At 48.5% G+C, this 20,697-nt stretch overlaps 1 protein-coding gene across 2 annotated transcripts in view; it reads right to left on the bottom strand.

Annotated features, from left to right (window-relative positions):
* Nucleotides 1-20,697, bottom strand: part of LOC140410996 (uncharacterized) — a 357,930-nt gene that overhangs the window by 231,132 nt on the left and 106,101 nt on the right. For both annotated transcript variants that reach the window (XM_072499917.1, XM_072499918.1), the window contains exon 2: nt 16,429-16,576. In XM_072499917.1, the coding sequence (XP_072356018.1) occupies nt 16,429-16,576 (148 nt within the window). The remainder of the gene's footprint in view (nt 1-16,428; nt 16,577-20,697) is intronic.

The following is a 20,697-nucleotide window of genomic DNA, read 5'->3' as shown; positions in this document are numbered from 1 at the left end:
TGGCTCATCTGTGCACCAGAGCACCCAACACCACAGGACCTTGGCGCCATGAGGCAGCAGGGCTAATCCACTGCGCCACCGTGCTGCCCGAGAGTAGATAATTTATGAGGGCTTCTATGTAGTCCTAGCTAAGCAGGTGATGGAACATCATAGTGGGATACAGATGATGTAATTAATGGAAGGAGCCAGGTCTGTCTGTAGTTTGGCAATATGCTCAAAGTTTTTTAATTGAGCAGCAGCTTTGCAAAATACTGTCAGGTTGAGCAGAAGAGTCTGACAAGACAGAAGGATTTTTAGTTGTTCCTGAAAAAGTCTCTCTCTCTCTCTCTAAAGCTCTGCACAAATAAGCAAGTAAACTGTTCCAAGATGGCGCCAGAGCGAGGCGACTCTCTGCGAGCTCTCCCCAACAGATCCAATCCAAACCTGTTCTGTTAACTTTATTTATAAGTGGCATTTGAACTGTATTGTAGTTGCTTAATTAACCTCCTTCTGCACTCTAGTGATTCTATGATTCTTCCCGTAGAGCCCACCCCTGTGACAGTAGATCTGTCCCCCCTCATTCTGCTGATCTCCTGAATCAGCTTCTCTTTTCATATCTCCTCCAACAACCCTCAGCATTCCTCCATTCATCACTGCTGAAACCTCACTCTCCACCCTACCAACTCCCACTGCCCACTTTAACCATTACTATTCCTCTGTATGCCCAGAGGATATATCAGTTGACATCACAGATCCCTCCCTCTGAATCCTTTTTCCCTCTTACATCCCTGCCATGCGTGTTCACATTTGCACAACTCCGCCCCTCCCCCACACTTGATCACACCAGCACAACATCCCTGCCAGACTCACCCCAGCACAGCACTTCTTACCCTTCCTCTCTCTTTGGCCACTATCCTCAATCTCCTCTGCCCCCTCTGGACCTCCACACCCACCCGACCTGCCCCACTTCTTCATTCCTCTCTTCTATTTATTTTGCCAGGCCCCAACAAAGACCATCACTGCCCAGCAGTACTTCATGCTGCTATTCACCTGCTGCTTGAAGATCCACCTTCTGCAGGAATCTGCAGCTTGAAGGTCCAGCTTCTGGATCCACATAGTTGATGTTCCATCCAGTAACTGCTGCACGTGGTATTCCTGAGACCACGATCAGGCCTCCAGCTTCCACTCTCTGCAACCTGCCGCAGGCCCTCCGACATCCCATTAGTGGTGTGGAAAATTGGGCAGGTGGGGACAATTCTAGTCGGGCCTTCATCTGCATCCCGTTGACTGGACAGTGGGGTGGGGGGTGGGGGGGGGGCAGTTTAGCTCAGTTGGCTAGACAGCTAGTTCATGATGCAGAGCAACACCAACAGCTTGGCTTCAATAATGAGGTTATTCATTAAGACCTACCTCCTCAACCTTGCCCCTCGCCCGAGGTGTGGTGATCCTCAGGTTAAATCACCACCAGTCAGCTCTCCCCCTCAAAAGGGAAAATAGCCTATGGTCTTCTGGGACTTTGGTGACTTTACTTACTTTTATTGAGTAAAGAAATGGTTTGCTCTGCCTGATCAATGTCCTGAATACTGTTAAAGAGTAGTTGAGCCTTTGAAATGAATTATTTTCTCACTCTTCAATTAGTGAGTTTCCCATCTGAAGCTTTGCCCATCCCAATGTAAAATTGTGTGGTCGGGGTGGGCAGGAATCCAGAGAGAATCCCATCCCTTCAATTTCATGTTCCCTCTGCCTAAAAACCCACTGGTGGTGAGCGTAAAATTCTGGCCCAAATTTTATCGAACATGGTTAGGCGATTATTTTTCCTTTTTTGCTGTTGTGATTCCCAATTGTTGATCAAGGACGTGATACTGGTGTCTTTCCCATACTGATTTGCGCAGAATCGAGCAGAACATCTTTGGTTTGCTCCAGTCTTATTCATATCTCTCACACAACTTACTTACTCCAATTGGATGAACAAATGTTTGGTAAGTTGTAACTGATATTTTTGTTGCAATACCGAAGATTTCTCCTCAGAAATGCAAAAGACCTGTTTTGGTTTGAATGTTATCTACTGAATACCAAATCCCCAATGCAGGTTGTTTTTATGATGAACCCTTGGGTCTGGTTGTGGATCGACCTGTTGTAAAATTTGATTACAGAACTTAAAACTATCTGTTGGTGCATCCTTTTTATTGATGCTGCACAAAACAGATTTTTTTTGGCATTGAACATATCTCCCACCGGCCCTGACATTATTGCAATTCCAGAAGATCACCTTGTGGTGAATTGGTATGATATCAAGTTTTTTGCTGACACATAAACCATGCTGTGATCTGCAAATAGCCGCACCTTGTTTTTTTAAACTTGTTGGGACGGTCGTTTATGTATGTCGAGCAGATGAAAGGTCTCAACACTGCTTCCTGGGACACTCTAGAGTGAACATATCTAGGCTAGGACGATTCTCTGTCAGACCGCTATATCCAATTCAACAATGTCCCCCTGAATCCATAGTATTGAAGTTTGGACAACAGCTTTTCATGAGGAATTTGTCAATGGCTTTTTAGAAACCCAGTACTGTCATTTGAGTATGTAAATCTCTTTCCAGGCTTGAAACTCGGTCATTGATTACTGGATTTCAAGTCCAATGTCATAACACTATGCTACTGAAGCCACAATTGGATACTAGTCTTCACAGCCCATAATAACATGATACAGATTATAAAATGGAACATGACTTTTGAAACGTGGTTCAAATTTCTACACAAATATGTCAATTGCTTTTGTGATACCATCATGTTAATTGATAACACACAAGGTAGATTATGCCATTACTGAAGGCCTATCAGCACACTACATAAGGTACAACAAATTCTTTTTAAAAATAAATTTAGAGTACCCAATTAATTTTTTCCAATTAAGGGGAAATTTACTGAGACCAATCCACCTACCCCGCACATCTTTGGGTTGTGGGGGCGAAACCCACGCAAACATGGGGAGAATGTGCAAACTCCACACGTACAGTGACCCAGGACCGGGATTCGAACCCGGGACCATGGCGATGTGAGGCAGCCATGCTATCCAATGCCCCACGGTGCTGCCCCAGGTACAACAAGTTCTCACTAACTTTCTGCAATACAATTGAAGCCAGTTTCATACGCCAGTTTAATACACCGCGAGTTCAAACCTGTCTTTGAATATATTACTTTAACATTGATTGCACAAAAAACAAAAGCTAGAGCTCCTCTATCTGCCTGGTTTTGGAAATACATGTTCCATCACAGTTTTGAGATACAGGTTCAGAAGATCTTTCTTCCCCTGTTAACATTCTGCTGTTTCGGTTTTGCTCTCCTAACTCTTTGCTGAACCTCAGTTCCAAAGATACCAGCACTCTCCAGTTCCTCAAATCTATGGCCCTGAGTGCTTTCGGTTTTAACCTAATTTTCTCTACCATCGTTACTGTTTACCCTTTCCCCCTTTGTTATCCTCACATCCCTTCTCAGTTCACCTTCCCACCAATGCATTCTTCTTTTTGTGATATGCTCACTCTTACAATTTACTCCAATTCAACTACCTGTTAAACGTATGTATCCGAAAATCTACTTTGCTCAGTTGTCACTCACCTCAATCGTAACACATCACCATTTGCACCCGGCCCCACTCTCACTCATTCCTCTTCGAGAATAGCCGGCAATAGACAAGTACATCCTCACCTCCAGCCAGTATCTCTCGTCGGACTCTCTGTGCCCATCTGTTTACCTCAAAGAGGGGGAGTTTTCCCAGGCCATTTGAATCAAGCAGGGCTGGGGAAAATAGCTGTTATCCTGATTTTTTTTCCCGCCTCCTAATTGGGCATCTTCTGAAAACTTCAACCAGAAGGCCAGCTTGTCATGTGTTCGGGTTCCCCATTCCCATTTAGGAATCACTTACCATTCCTGCAAAAACTGAGGTGTCAAGATTCTGCCCTTTGACTTTGTTCTCATTCAAAATTCAATCATGTTTTCAAAATAAAATTTGAGTGTGATAAGCAACATCCTTTCTCTGAATTTTTATCTTTCCCTCTGTCTATATCCATCCCTTAGTTATTTGAAATTAAATTGTTATCTCACAGATTTAAGAATGATCATTTCTAATTGTTAACAAAATAGAGGTGAACTTATTAGTTGGCATCAAAAGTTAATGAACAGACTTCCGGGTGCGGCGATGACCAGCTGAGTCGCACGTTTCGGCAGCTCCCTGTGAAACGGACTTTTGGGCTCTTGATAGGAGCCCCAACGGCAATTTTGACGGCTAAAAACACTGTGCGGTAAACCAGAAGGGAATCCCCCCTGGATACAGATGGAAAAAGGAGGAGAGAGTGGCCAGATTGCAGTGGATCCTTTAGAACAGCGGCAAGGAAGGCAAGCAAAAACCAAGATGGCGTCGGAAGGTGGCAGTTTAACATGGGGCCCTGAACAACAAGAGTTCTTAAAATGCTGTGTGGAAGAGATAAAAAAGGAAATGAAGAAAGAGCTGTTGGCCCCGATACTACAGGCGATCGAAGGGCTAAAGGAGGAACAAAAGACCCAGGAGCGGGAGCTTCGGGTCGTGAAGGCAAAGGCAGCCGAGAATGAGGACGATATACAGGGCCTGGTGGTGAAGACGGAGACGCAGGAGGCACATCAGAAACGATGTGTGGAAAGGTTGGAGGCACTGGAAAACAACGCAAGGAGGAACAACCTGAGGATTCTTGGTCTTCCTGAAGGTGTGGAGGGAGCGGACGTCGGGGCATATGTGAGCACGATGCTGCACTCGTTAATGGGAGCGGAGGCCCCGGCGGGTCCGTTGGAGGTGGAGGGAGCATACCGAGTGATGGCGCGAGGACCGAGAGCAGGAGAAATTCCCAGAGCCATAGTGGTGAGATTCCTCCGTTTTAAGGATAGAGAAATGGTCCTCAGATGGGCGAAGAAAACTCGGAGCAGTAAATGGGAGAACGCGGTGATCCGCGTTTATCAGGACTGGAGTGCGGAGGTGGCGAGAAGGAGGGCGAGCTTTAATCGGGCCAAGGCGGTGCTTCATAAAAAGAAGATAAAATTTGGAATGCTGCAACCGGCAAGACTGTGGGTCACATATCGAGGGAGGCACCACTACTTTGAGACGGCGGATGAAGCGTGGACTTTTATTGTGGAAGAAAAACTGGAATGAGCGGGTTATTAAAAAGAACGTTCGAACAAAGTGGTGGGGCGAATGTGGGGGGCAAAGAGGGGTTTTATGTACTAATCCTGCGATGTGGTAACTTTTCTCTCTCCCACAGGTGGTGATGGGGGGAGGAGGGGAGGTGGAGGAGATGGGGCGTTGGCCATTGGGGGCGGGGCCAAGGGAGAAGCGCGGGCTTGGTTCCCGCGCTATGATAATCATGGCGGGAATAGAGAAGCAGGAAGGAGGGGGCGTCGCACGGTGCGAGCCGAGGTCACGGGGGGAAGCCGAGGTCAGCCAGAGTTTGCTGACTTCTGGGAGCAACATGGGGGGAGTAATTACGCTAGCGGGGGATCTAGCGGGGGGGTGGGAGGGGGGAATTACTGGGTTGCTGCTGCTGGGGAGAGGGGGGAGCTGGTATGGGAGAGGATGGGCGGGGGGGCACCGCCTGGGGGAGATACAGCTGCGTGGGAACTGGGTGAGGAGCTGGAAAAAGGTGATGGCTAATCGACAAGGGGGGGGGGGTAGGAAGCCCCCCAACTCGGCTGATCACGTGGAACGTGAGAGGGCTGAACGGGCCGATAAAGAGGGCACGGGTACTCGCACACCTTAAGAAACTTAAGGCAGATGTGGTTATGTTACAGGAAACGCACCTGAAACTGATAGACCAGGTTAGGCTACGCAAAGGATGGGTGGGGCAGGTGTTCCATTCGGGGCTAGATGCGAAAAACAGGGGGGTGGCTATATTAGTGGGGAAGCGGGTAATGTTCGAGGCAAAGACTATAGTGGCGGATAACGGGGGCAGATACGTGATGGTGAGTGGCAAACTACAGGGGGAGACGGTGGTTTTGGTAAACGTATATGCCCCGAACTGGGATGATGCCAATTTTATGAGGCGGATGCTAGGACGCATTCCGGACCTAGAGATGGGAAAGCTGATAATGGGGGGAGATTTTAATACGGTGTTGGAACCAGGGCTGGATAGGTCGAAGTCCAGGACTGGAAGGAGGCCGGCAGCAGCCAAGGTGCTTAAAGATTTTATGGAGCAGATGGGAGGTGTAGACCCGTGGAGATTTAGCAGACCTAGGAGTAAGGAGTTCTCGTTTTTCTCCTATGTCCATAAAGTCTACTCGCGAATAGACTTTTTTGTGCTGGGTAGGGCATCGATCCCGAAGGTGAGGGGAACGGAGTATACGGCTATAGCCATTTCGGATCACGCTCCACACTGGGTGGACTTGGAGATAGGGGAGGAAACAGGAGGGCGCCCACCCTGGAGAATGGACATGGGACTAATGGCAGATGAGGGGGGGTGTCTAAGGGTGAGGGGGTGCATTGAAAAGTACTTGGAACTCAATGATAATGGGGAGGTCCAGGTGGGAGTGGTCTGGGAGGCGTTGAAGGCGGTGGTTAGAGGGGAGCTGATATCAATAAGGGCACATAAAGGGAAGCAGGAGAGTAAGGAACGGGAGCGGTTGCTGCAAGAACTTTTGAGGGTGGACAGACAATATGCGGAAGCACCGGAGGAGGGACTGTACAGGGAAAGGCAAAGGCTACATGTAGAATTTGACTTGCTGACTACAGGCACTGCAGAGGCACAATGGAGGAAGGCACAGGGTGTACAGTACGAATATGGGGAGAAGGCGAGCAGGTTGCTGGCACACCAATTGAGGAAAAGGGGAGCAGCGAGGGAAATAGGGGGAGTGAGGGATGAGGAAGGAGAGATGGAGCGGGGAGCGGAGAGAGTGAATGGAGTGTTCAAGACATTTTATAAAAAATTATATGAAGCTCAACCCCCGGATGGGAGGGAGAGAATGATGGGCTTCTTGGATCGGCTGGAATTTCCCAAGGTGGAAGAGCAGGAAAGGGTGGGACTGGGAGCACAGATCGAGGTAGAAGAAGTGGTGAAAGGAATTAGGAGCATGCAGGCGGGAAAGGCCCCGGGACCGGATGGATTCCCAGTCGAATTCTATAGAAAATATGTGGACTTGCTCGCCCCGGTACTGACGAGGACCTTTAATGAGGCAAAGGAAAGGGGACAACTGCCCCCGACTATGTCTGAAGCAACGATATTGCTTCTCTTAAAGAAGGAAAAGGACCCGCTACAATGCGGGTCCTATAGACCTATTTCCCTCCTAAATGTAGATGCCAAGGTCCTGGTCAAGGTAATGGCAATGAGAATAGAGGAATGTGTCCCGGGGGTGGTCCACGAGGACCAAACTGGGTTTGTGAAGGGGAGACAGCTGAACACGAATATACGGAGGTTGTTAGGGGTAATGATGATGGCCCCACCAGAGGGAGAAACGGAGATAGTAGTGGCGATGGATGCCGAGAAAGCATTTGATAGAGTGGAGTGGGATTATTTGTGGGAGGTGTTGAGGAGATTTGGTTTTGGAGAGGGGTATGTTAGATGGGTGCAGCTGTTGTATAGGGCCCCAGTGGCGAGCGTGGTCACGAATGGACGGGGATCTGCATATTTTCGGCTCCATAGAGGGACAAGGCAGGGATGCCCTCTGTCCCCATTATTGTTTGCACTGGCGATTGAGCCCCTGGCGATAGCGTTGAGGGGTTCCAAGAAGTGGAGGGGAGTACTTAGGGGAGGAGAAGAGCACCGGGTATCTTTGTATGCGGACGATTTGCTACTATACGTGGCGGACCCGGCGGAGGGGATGCCAGAAATAATGCGGATACTTGGGGAGTTTGGGGATTTTTCAGGGTATAAATTGAACATGGGGAAAAGTGAGTTGTTTGTGGTGCATCCAGGGGAGCAGAGTAGAGAAATAGAGGACCTACCGCTGAGGAAGGTAACAAGGGACTTTCGTTACCTGGGGATCCAGATAGCTAAGAATTGGGGCACATTGCATAGGTTAAATTTAACGCGGTTGGTGGAACAGATGGAGGAGGATTTCAAGAGATGGGATATGGTATCCCTGTCAATGGCAGGGAGGGTGCAGGCGGTTAAGATGGTGGTCCTCCCGAGATTCCTCTTTGTGTTTCAGTGCCTCCCGGTGGTGATCACGAAGGCTTTTTTTAAAAGGATTGAAAAGAGCATCATGGGTTTTGTGTGGGCCGGGAAGACCCCGAGAGTGAGGAAGGGATTCTTACAGCGTAGCAGGGATAGGGGGGGGCTGGCACTACCGAGCCTAAGTGAGTATTATTGGGCCGCTAATATTTCAATGGTGAGTAAGTGGATGGGAGAGGAGGAGGGAGCGGCGTGGAAGAGATTAGAGAGGGCGTCCTGTAGGGGGACTAGCCTACAGGCTATGGTGACAGCCCCATTGCCGTTCTCACCGAGGAACTACACCACAAGCCCGGTGGTGGTGGCTACACTGAAGATTTGGGGACAGTGGAGACGGCATAGGGGAAAGACTGGAGCCTTGGGGGGGTCCCCGATAAGAAACAACCATAGGTTTGCCCCGGGGGGAATGGATGGGGGATATGGAATGTGGCAAAGAGCAGGAATAACGCAACTGAAAGATCTGTTTGTGGATGGGAAGTTCGCGAGTCTGGGAGCGCTGACCGAGAAATATGGGTTGCCCCAAGGGAATGCATTCAGGTATATGCAACTGAGGGCTTTTGCGAGGCAACAGGTGAGGGAATTCCCGCAGCTCCCGACACAAGAGGTGCAGGACAGAGTGATCTCAAAGACATGGGTGGGGGATGGTAAGGTGTCAGATATATATAGGGAAATGAGGGACGAAGGGGAGACTATGGTAGATGAACTAAAAGGGAAATGGGAAGAAGAGCTGGGGGAGGAGATCGAGGAGGGGCTGTGGGCAAATGCCCTAAGCAGGGTAAACTCGTCGTCCTCGTGTGCCAGGCTAAGCCTGATTCAGTTTAAGGTATTACACAGGGCACATATGACTGGAGCACGGCTCAGTAAATTTTTTGGGGTGGAGGATAGGTGTGCGAGGTGCTCGAGAAGCCCAGCGAATCATACCCATATGTTTTGGTCATGCCCGGCACTACAGGGGTTTTGGATGGGGGTGACAAAGGTGCTTTCAAAAGTAGTAGGAGTCCGGGTCGAACCAAGCTGGGGGTTGGCTATATTTGGGGTTGCACAAGAGCCGGGAGTGCAGGAGGCGAGAGAGGCCGATGTTTTGGCCTTTGCGTCCCTAGTAGCCCGGCGCAGGATATTGCTAATGTGGAAAGAAGCCAAGCCCCCGGGGGTGGAGACCTAGATAAATGACATGGCGGGGTTTATAAAGCTAGAGCGGATTAAGTTCGTCCTAAGGGGGTCGGCTCAAGGGTTCACCAGGCGGTGGCAACCGTTCGTCGAATACCTCGCAGAAAGATAGACGGAATGGGAAAAAGAAGGCAGCAGCAGCAGCCCAGGATCGGGGGGGGGGGGGGGGGGGGGGGGGGGGGAGGGGGGGGGGAGGAGGAACCAGAAGGACTCTCAGGGTTGTTAATATATACTGTATAGTATGTATAGGTCGTTGCTACAGATAATTATATATTGGACTGTTAAATTATATTTTTGGAGAGTGTTACTTGTGACAAGGCAGTTGCCAATTAGGGCTAGTTTTCATTTTTGTTATTTATTATTTATTCATTTTTTGTTTATAAAATAGGTCATTGTTATTTGTGTTGTTATAATATTGTGTAAAGAATGCACAATGTACTGTGTTGGTTGACCAAAAATTTTCAATAAAATATTTAATTTAAAAAAAATTAATGAACATTGTTTTTGAATTAACATTAGCACAAGGGCACTTTTTCTTTGCCACTCTCGCCCCTACAAGTATAAGCAATAATTAACAATGATCTTTTCTCTCAACAAAACCTTCGAACTTCAACTGTGGTATTTTCTTTCTCAAAATTGAACCATGAGAAGGCAACTTTCTCTCTCTTCTCCTCCACTGCTTATTAGACTTTATTTAGTTTATATGATTATAAGTTTATAAAATGCAAGCAAAAGGAAACGTGAGTAATTAAGGGCCTATCATTCTTTTCTCTTCCCTTCAGACACACAAAGAACCACTTTTAAAAAACACTCGACGTAGCTTTTAGCTCAATAAAGATTTTGAGATTTATGCTCTCACTTTCCAAATTTAATTGAAGAAGAGTTACTGAGTAGAAAGTGCTAGAAACTAAATAAACATATTCTAACAGTGCAGCTGTTGGTACCGATGCACTCACTCGGACTGGTCTACAAGGCTGTCAAGTAAGACATCTGATGAAAGTAATTCTGTGGATAAAAATAAATGTGACCATGTTAATGTGAATTATGTTGCTGTCCTAGATGGTTAAAAAATTGTCATTAGAAATTTTAGTTGCTGAGGATACGAACGGCAATGGAAACATTTCGTAAAGCATTTTGAGTGATTTGGCAAAACCTGTTGAGATGATTGTGCAATCTCAAAATGATAACTTCTCATTATAAAATTGTCGCAACAGTGCGTGACATGTGGCAGAGAAGCGTGAAAGCTTTGAACATTAAATATCCACTAAATTGTCACCCATGAGGGAAGGGGCACGAGAAGTACTTATAAATATTTTTCACTGAAACACATCCACATACTGAAGTTACTATGTAATACAAAGAAAAGATGGTAAAGAACATTTGAGGTCTCAATTATAGAATAACATAAGAAATAGAATGACAAATTAGTGCTCTTTCATGTTGAACACCACTTGGAGGAAGCACTGAGGGTGGCTAAGGCACAGAATGTATTCTGGGTGTGAGACTTCAATGTCTATCACCAAGAAAGGCTTGGTAGCACCACTACTGACTGAGCTGGCCGAATCCTAAAGGACATAGCTGCTAGACTGGGACTGCAACAGGTGGTGAGGTGCCAACAAGAGGGGAAAAAGTACTGGACCTCATCCTCACCAACCTGCCTGCCGAAGATGCATCAGTCCATGACTATATTGATAGCAATGACCACCGCACAGTCCTTGTGGAGACAAAGTCCCATCTTCACATTCAGGATACCCTCCATCATGTTGCGTAGCACTTCCATTGTGCTAAATGGGATAGATTCAGAACAGATCTAGCAACTCAAGATGGGGCAGCCATGAGGCGCTGTGGACCATCAGCAGCAAAGTTGCATTCAATCACAAACTGCATCCTCATGACCCCACGCTACCATTACCACCAAGCCAAGGGATCAACCGTGGTTCAATGAAGAGTGCAGGGGGGCATACCAGGAGCAGCACCAGGCATACCGAAAGATGAGGGGCGGGATCTCAATAGAATGACGAATCAATACTCTTTCATGTTGAACACCACTTATTCTCCATCCCGCCAGCTGGCCAATGGGAATTCCCATTGTGAGGAGCCCCATGTCTCGGGAAACCCCTGGGCGTGGGTGCTCTGCCGGCGTAACGGAGAATGTCGCCAGTGGAGAATCCCGACAGTGGAGAATCCAGCCCGAGGTGTCATCCTGGCGAAGCAACTACACAGGACTACTTGCATATCAAACAACATAAGCAGCAAATGATAGACAGAGATACGTGATCCCACAACCAACGAATCAGATCTAAGCTTTGCAATCCTGCCACATCCTGTGTGAGTGGTGGTGGACAATTAAACAATTCACTGGAAGAGGAGGCTCCACAATTATCCCCATCCTCAATGATGGAAGAGCCCACCACTGCAGTGCAAAAGACAAGGCATTTACAAGGATGAGCTGGTTCTTTGGGGGTGAGGACAGGTGTGTTAGGTGCTCAGGGAGCCCAGCAAATCACACCCATATGTTCTGGGCATGCCCAGCGCTGGAGGAATTTTGGAAGGGCGTGGCGAGGACGGTGTTGAGGGTGGTAGGATCCAGGGCCAGACCGGGCTGGGGGCTCGCAATATTTGGGGTGGCAGAGGAGCCGGGAGTGCAGGAGGCGAAAGAGGCCGGAATTCTGGCCTTTGCGTCCCTGGTAGCCCGGCGAAGGATTCTCCTTCAGTGGAAAGATGCGAGGCCCCCAAGCGTGGAATCCTGGATCAGTGATATGGCGGGGTTCATTAAATTGGAGGGGGTGAAATTCGCCTTGAGAGGGTCGGTACAAGGGTTCTTTAGGCGGTGGCAACCGTTCTTAGACTTTCTGGCAGAACAATAGACATTGGTCAATGGCAGCAGCAGCTCCGGGAGGGGGGTGTTTACTTTATTTTTGTTTATGTTATTTACACTGGAGGGTCTGAGGGGGTGTATATACTTGTTGTGTTAAGTCGGGGTGTTAATGTTAATTTATTATTTATGTACAGGGGGGGAGGGGTTTGGGGGGTTGCTTTTTTAGATTGTGTTTTGTACTTAACCCTGTTGGGTTCTTTTTTCTTTCTCATTTTGTTATTGATATTTTATGAAAACCTTGAATAAAAATTAATTTTTTTAAAAAGACAAGAGGCGCGATTCTCCACTCCCGTGCCGGTTGGCAGAATCACCTGGGCCTCCAAAATTTCCCGGGACGCCAGTCCGACGCCCTCCCACGATTCTCCCAAGCGGCGGGAACGGACCGGTCGAGTTTCACGGGCCACAGGCCGCAGAATCGCCGGAGACACTGAAAATGGCGATTCTCCGGCACACCCGCTATTCTGATGCCCAGATGGGCCGAGCGGCCAGGCCAAAACGGTGGGTTCCCGCCGGCGCCATCCATACCTGGTCGCTGCCGTCGGGAACAGCACGCGAACGCTGGGGGGGGGGCGGGGGTGCGGCCTACGGGGGTGTCAGTCTTCAGCCAATTCACCCCACGCGATTTCAAGAAACGGCTGAAGGTACTGGAGACCCCAAAGGCTATGGGCCCTGACAATATTCTGGTAATAGTACCGAAAGCCTGTGCTCCAGAACTTGCCACACCCCTCGCAAAGCTGTTCCCATCCAGTTACTGGCATCTACCCGGCAATGTGGAAAATTCCCAGATATGTCCTGTACACAAAAAGCAGGATAAATCCAACCAGGCCAGCTACTGCCCCATCAGTCAACTCTCAATCATCAGTAAAGTTATGGAAGGGGTCATCGACAGTGCTATCAAGAAGCACTTACTCAGCAATAACCTGCTCACTGGGTTCCATCAGGGTCCCTCAGTTCCAGGCCTTATTACAGCCTTCGTTCAAACACAGATTAAAGAGCTAAATTCCTGAGGTTAGGTGAGAGTGACTGTCCTTGACATCAAGGCAGCATTTTTTTTTTAAATGTATTTTATTCCAAACATGTATCAAAACAGGTTACACCACATAAACACCCCGGGAGACATACTTCCCAGCAATCAACTATACAATCTGTACAGATTTTTCCCCTTTTTCACCCCTCCCCCACCCCGCGACGAACAGCCCCTCAAACACGGTCACAAACATCCCCCACTTTTTCTCAAACCCCTTTGCAGAGCCCCTTAACTCATATTTTATCTTCTCCAGCCGCAGGAAGTGGTACAGGTCACCCAAGCAAGCCGCTATCCCCGGTGACAATGCCGACCGCCACACCAGTAAAATTCACCGCCATGCAATCAGAGAGGTGAAGGCCACGACATCGGCCTTCCTCCTCTCCATAAGGCCCGGCTTCTCTGAAACCCCAATTATCGCCACCAAAAGGTCACCTCCTCCTCCATTATCCTGGCTAAGACCCTGAACACACCCGCCCAGAATCTTCCCAATTTTTCTCAACCACAAAACCTCTGCGCATGATTCGCTGGCCCCCGCCCACACCTCTCACGCTCATCTGCTACCCCCTGAAAGAACCCACTCATTCTTGCCCGAGTCATATGCACCCTGTGCACCACCTTAAACTGTATCAGGCTCATCTTGCACAGGAGGAGGTCCCGTTTACCCTTCGCTGTGCCTCACTTCATACTCCCCAATTGATCTCTCCTCCCAACTCCGCTTCCCATTTCTCCTTGATCTTCACCACCCGCTCACCTCCCTGCTCACCTCCCTGCCCCCCCCCCCCTCCAGCTACTTGTATATATCCCCAATTCTTCCCTCCCCTTCCACATCCGGAAGCAGCAGTCGCTCCAGCAGAGTGTATCCCGGCAACCTAGGGAACCTCCTCCAGACCTTTCGCGCAAAGTCTATAACCTGCATATACCTGAATTCACTACCCCTCGGCAGCTCTACCCTCTCCCTTAGCTCCTCCAGACTGGCAAGCCCTTCCTCCGTATACAGATACCTCACCTTGGCCAGCCCCACTTACCTCCACCTCCTGTCTACACTATCCATCCCCCAAGGCTCAAACCCATGATTCTTGCACAGCGGCGTTAACACCGACATACCTTTCCCCCGAAAATGCCTCCTCAGCTGATTCCATATCTTCACCGTGGACTGCACCACTGGGCTCCCTCAATACCTACTCGGAGCCATTGGCAATGCTGCCATCACCATAGCCCTCAAACTGGACCCCTTACAAGATTCCTCCTCCATCCTAACCCAGTCTACCCCTTCTCCTTCCCACCACTGCTGCATCTTATCCACATTCGCCGCCCAATAATAATGACGCAGGTTCGGCAATGCCAAACCCCCTGTTGCCTCTGCCTCTACATGTAGCAGAGTCCTTCCGACCCTCGGCACCTTCCCCGCCCATACAAAGTCTGAAATTATTGTGTCCAATTTCCGAAAAAAGACCTTTGTATAAAGATCGGGAGAGCCTGAAAAATAAACAAGAACTTCGGCAGAATATTCATTTTCACCACTTGGACCCTCTCCGCCAAAGTCAACTGCAGTGTATCCCACCTCTTATGATCCTCCCTGGCTTTCTCCACCAGCTTTGATAAGTTCCACTTACGGAGCCCCGTCCATTCCCTCGCTATCTGAATCCCCAAATACCTAAACCTATCCCTCGCTACCGTAAATGGCATCCCCACTAAATTTGCCCGCCGTCCCAGCTCATTTACTGGGAGAACTTTGCTTTTCCCTATATTCACTTTATACCCCGAGAACCCTTCAAACCTCCCCAGCAGGTCCATAATCCTTCCTATACTCTCCAGCGGATCCGAAACATACAGCAACAGGTCATCGGCATAGAGCGACACCTGATGCTCCCTCTATCCCCTCATAATCCCCTGCCACTCTGCCAACTCCCGAGAGCCATTGACAACGGCTCTATGGCCAACGCAAACAGTAACCCATGCCACAAATCTCGGCCCAAACCTTCCCAAAACCTCGAACAAGTACCGGCACTCCATCCGATCAAATGCCTTCTCCGCGTCCATGGACACCACCACCTCCGGTACCAAAGCCTCCGGTGGATTCATCACTACATTCAACAGCCGTCTTATATTACTCGCGAGCTGCCTGCCCTTCACGAAGCCTGTTTGATCTTTTGCAACCACCCCCAGGACACAATCCTCCATCATCCCCACCAACAACTTAGCCAATACTTTCACATCCGTGTTCAATAGTGACATGGGCCTATATGACCCACATTCCACCGGGTCCTTCCCCTTTTTCGGGATCAAGGCAGCATTTGAGCGAGTGTGGCATCAAGGAGCCCTAGCAAAACTGGAGTAAATGGGAATCAGAGAGAAACCTCTCCACTGGTTGGAGTCATACCTGGCACAAAGGAAGATGCTTGTGGTGGTTGGAGGTCAGTCATCTCAGCTCCAGGACATCACTGTAGGAGTTCCTCAGGGTATAGTCCTAAGCCCAACCATCTTCAGCTGTTTCATCAATGACCTTCTTTCCAACATAAGGTTGGAAGTAGGGATGTTCGCTGATGACTGCACAATATTCAGTACCATTCAATACCTCTGAGGTGCCATGAACCACAAATCTTTTAAAAGCTGGTCCGACTCCGTGAAAATTGTGGAGGACTAGGATATGGCCACCCACCCCCAATGGTCAGATTGGGAATGCAGGAAGTGTGCGGGCTTGTGACCTGAACCAGTCCACACCCTAAAAGGGTCTTCCCGGAAATCGGTAACCCCCGGAATGGGATTGACAATTCCAGAACCGGGACCTGCCCGTCATTTTTAAAGGGCACACCAGTCTATCCCAGCCTAATATGACAAATTGCCCCATAAATCTTGTTCAGAGTACATAGAAACGTTTCGGGAAATGGAACAGGACACCAGCAGGGAAGTTACAATCATATGACTCATATAGAATCACATCCTCAGTATCCAATTACTTCATCTTAATTACAGAGCACAAGACCCAGAGGAAATACATGTACTCGTGGCAAAAAGGAGTTAATCTTAAATGCCTTTTTTTGAGCACTTTAGCAGAAGTACCAACGTTGTTTATTTAGATGGCACATCATTATCCACAGAGTAATTTCAATGCCAAAGAATTAAGGAAAAATTAAGAAATATCAAGAGCCTCGGGTTCCAGTGAAAACCTAGAAAAACAGATCCTGTTTTGCTTACCTTTGTAGATTTTCCAGTTGGGCTTTTTGGACTTGTGGGGCTTTGGGGTTCCAGCTTTGTGTTTTGAACAATATCGTCATTGCTGTAGATCACCTCAGAATCCTGCATGAGTGCCTCGACTAGCATCCAATCGCTGGTTCCGATAGATCTGCAGAATTGTAATGGTAGTTACAAACCTATATATTTGAGCTGAACACTATTTAATATTTTGCACCGAAATGTTGCCATGACAATTGAAATGATATACAGCCTGTTGCAGCACCAAGCTTATAAACGCGAAAATCTAAATTTGTTTTATGTAAAGTGAGCGGAGGTGTTTAGATTAGACACAATGAGCGCAATTTTTGGGGCCTGCTCGCCACGGGCGCAAATTTCATTGTGGCCACTAAATCTCGTGAGAGGGCCATAAGGGGATTTGTGTTGGTTAGATCTTGGTTTAAGATCTTCTCTGCATCCCCCCACCCCGCCGATGACATGATCAAGTTCACATCCAGAAAGTGCATGAACCTGATTACACTGCATTTGTGCTGATATTGTTCTCTCGCTGGAGCTTCTGGTTCATACAGGCGCCAGGAGCGGCGCTCAGAAGTGATTCACTCTCCCTTGCCATGCAAATTTATCTATGGTGGGGATCGCAGGGAATTCCGTTGCAAATCCGGCTATTTGGTTGCCATTTTGAGCAGGCGGCCCAATAGCGAGGTTCAGCGACTGGCCCCTCTGCAAAGCCAATCCGCACCCCTACCCGCTGCTGACAAGTGTCATAGAATCATAGAATTTACAGTGCAGAAGGAGGCCATTCGACCTATCGAGTCTGCACCGGCTCTTACGAAGAGCACTCTACTAAAGCCCACGTATCTACCGTAACCCACAACATTTTTGGACATTAAGGGCAATTTAGCATGGCCAATCCACCTAACCCGCACATCTTTGGACTGTAGGGGCATCCTCCCTCCCCCACAGCATGCACATCACTGCCCCCCCGCCCCCATCAGACCCTCCCCAAGAGAACCCCATCAGAGACACCCAACCAGAGACCCGCATATCAGAGACTCCCATATCAGAGACCCCCATATCAGAGGCCCTCTCATAACAGAGAACCCATCCACCTCAGAGAACCCCTTTTCCATTTAAGAACCCCCCCCATATCAGAGTCTCCCCATACTAGAGACCCCCCATAACAGAGAATCCCCATGTCAGCGACTCCCCCCTTATCAGAGACCCCCATTTCAGGGGACCCACCATATAAGAGAACCTCCCCATAACAGAGAACCCCCCCCCCCCCATATCAGGAACTCACCCACCCAGTGGCAATGCCATGGGACACTGAGGTGGGAACACCAGGGGGCAATGCCAGACAAGTAAGCCTTTTCCATTGTAGGAGGAAAGTTTCTCCTCATGTGCGGTGGGGGAGAGAGGTGAGCGGCAGTGAACGCACAGTGAGGCGAGGGGGGAAAGTACCCTCAATACTTCTGTGGTGGGGGGAGGGGAGAGAGAGTTTGTCTTTCTTGCAGATCCGGGTCCTCTCTAACAATCTCTCTCTGTAGCCATGCTTGTATCAGGCCAGGTTGACAGCGCAAACCACGCCCTCAATGTTTTATTTTAGCAGTGTTAGATGGTATGGCTAGAAAATCAGGCTGTGTTTCTGGAAAGAAACACACCGGTTTTCAGTCAGATGCTGACACTTGCCCATTTTACTTGAAAATCCCGCCCTTTATGTAAATTAGCTTTAATTTAATTTTTTCACTTATTTGCTAAAGTTCATATTTTCTTTTAGATTATGGCAGGTGCAGATACAGGTGCTGGAGATCGAAACAACAACAGCTTGGATATTTATGATGTGGAGATGCCGGCGTTGGACTGGGGTGAGCACAGTACGAAGTCTTACAACACCAGGTTAAAGTCCAACAGGTTTGTTTTGATGTCACTAGCTTTCGGAGCGCTGCTCCTTCCTCAGGTGAATGAAGAGGTCTGTTCCAGAAACACATATATAGACAAATTCAAAGATGAATTCAACCGGGACCTGGGATTCATGTCACATTACATTCATCCCCCACCATCTGGCCTGCAAAATCCTACCAACTGTCCTGGCTTTATACAATTCACACCTCTTTAACCTGGGGTTATCCCATCTCTGGATCTGTAAAGATTTAATCACCTGCTAATGGTCGCATTCCAAGCATTGTTTGGCATCTTTGAATTTGTCTATATATGTGTTTCTGGAACAGACCTCTTCATTCACCTGAGGAAGGAGCTGCGCTCCGAAAGCTAGTGACATCGAAACAAACCTGTTGGACTTTAACCTGGTGTTGTAAGACTTCGTACTGTGGATATTTATAGCACTTTAAACATAGTGAAAGGCATCAAGGAGCTTCACAGGAGCATTATCAAAGAAAATCGACACAACCAAAAAAAAATATTAAGATAGTTGGAGATAGCTCTTAAGGAATGTCTTAAAAGAGGAGAGAGAAAAAGGGGAATGCTTAGGGAATTCTAAAGCTTATGATTTAGGGGAGCATGGTGGCACAGTGGTTAGCACTGCTGCCTCACAGCTCCAGGGACCCGGGTTCAATTCCAGCCTTGGGTGACTGTCTGGGTGGAGTTTGTACTTTCTCCCCGTGTCCGAATGGGTTTCCTCCGGGTGCTCCGGTGTCCTCCCATAGTCCAAAGATGTACAGGTTAGGTGCATTGGCCATGGTGAATTGCCCCTTAGTGTCCAAAAAAAAAAGGTTTGGTGGGGTTGCAGGAATAGCAGGGGGAATGGGCCTTTCAGAGGGTTGGAGCAGACTCAATGAAGCCGGCCTGAGTTCCAAATTGGGCTCTGCGCCAGGCCAATAGTGAGTCACATGACTCGCTCCGCCCGAAGTGATCAATGGCTCATTTAAATACCCAGATGCCACTTTCACCCGGAGCCCAGGAGTCAATGCCGTGTAGCACTGCTTTCCACAAACATGGACCAGATGCAATGCCACTTTGGGGGATTTCGTAGGCCATTAGAGAACCCCGGGTGGTCAGGGACAAGGCACTCCCCTGGCACCCGGGACCTTGGCGCGCCAACCAGGCACCCTGACAGTGCCACCCAGTCAGTGCAACCCTGCCACTGCCCCAAGGTGCCAGGGCCACTACCAGGGTGCCATTCTGACAGTTCCAGGGTGCCCAGATGGCATTGCCCCAAGGTAGCAGGGCCACTACCAAGGTGCCAGTCTGGCAGTGCCAGGGTGCCCAGGTGCCAGGTTGGCACTGCCAGGGATCGGGCCTGGGTGGGCTCTTGCCCATTAGAGAGGGGGTGCAGCCGCATATAAACACCCCGCCAAACGCACCCAAAAGTAGACTTTGTTATTGTTTTATGTCCGCTGACTCACACCTAATGGTTTTTGTCTTCCCAGTATTTAATTGGAGTAAATTTCTGCTCATCCAATTTGGATATCGGACAAGGAGTCTGAAATAACATAGGAATTGGCAGACGTGGTGTGAGGAAAAACTGGGTGTCATCAGTATAAATGTGGACTCTGACATTACTTATTCAGGTGATGTTGCCAAGGGGCCGCATGTGGATCAGCAACAATAACAATCTTTTCATTTGTGTCACAAGTAGGCTTACATTAACACGGCAATGAAGTTACTGTGAAAACAGGAAGGGGCCAAGGATTGATCTTTTAGAGGTAACAGTGAGAGGACATGAAGAAAATCATTTGCAGGAATTTTTCTCACCATGGCCAGATCGGGCAGCCCACTGAGCTGACCAATGGAGGAGAGGCATTGGAGGAAGATGATGTGAAATCCATGGGTGCACTTGAACCCATAACATTCTGATTCAGGCGAGTGTGCTTCTTACCCTCTGAGTGAAGTAATTCCTCCTCACCTTCTGTCCCTTATTCTAAGTTCCCCTGGTTTTTGATTGACCAGCCAGGGACAACATCTACCCTGTCACACCCTGTGAGGATTTTGTACGGTTCAGTGAGATCACCTCTCATTCTTCAAAACTCTAGAGAATACAGGCCCAGTTTCCAAATTAAATAGAAAAATTTATGCCTGCGCTCATGAGTGAGTTACCAACAAATCAGGATCCATCACGAGAGGAACAGATAGAAACCAGAGAGAAACCGTCTTCAGGAGTTATCCTTCTAACCGAAAAACCGAAGCCATCCCATGGTTAATGTAGCATTGGAAATGGTGTCCCATTGTGATCTTTAATGTCACTCTCTGCTTGACTTGATTGGTAACTCCATCAGCTCAGTGTCAGAGGGCAATGGGTTTAAACTCCACACCTGG

This window comes from Scyliorhinus torazame, chromosome 4, assembly GCF_047496885.1.
Source record: "Scyliorhinus torazame isolate Kashiwa2021f chromosome 4, sScyTor2.1, whole genome shotgun sequence".
NCBI lineage: Eukaryota > Metazoa > Chordata > Chondrichthyes > Carcharhiniformes > Scyliorhinidae > Scyliorhinus > Scyliorhinus torazame.
This window is presented reverse-complemented; position numbering and strand designations above follow the sequence as displayed.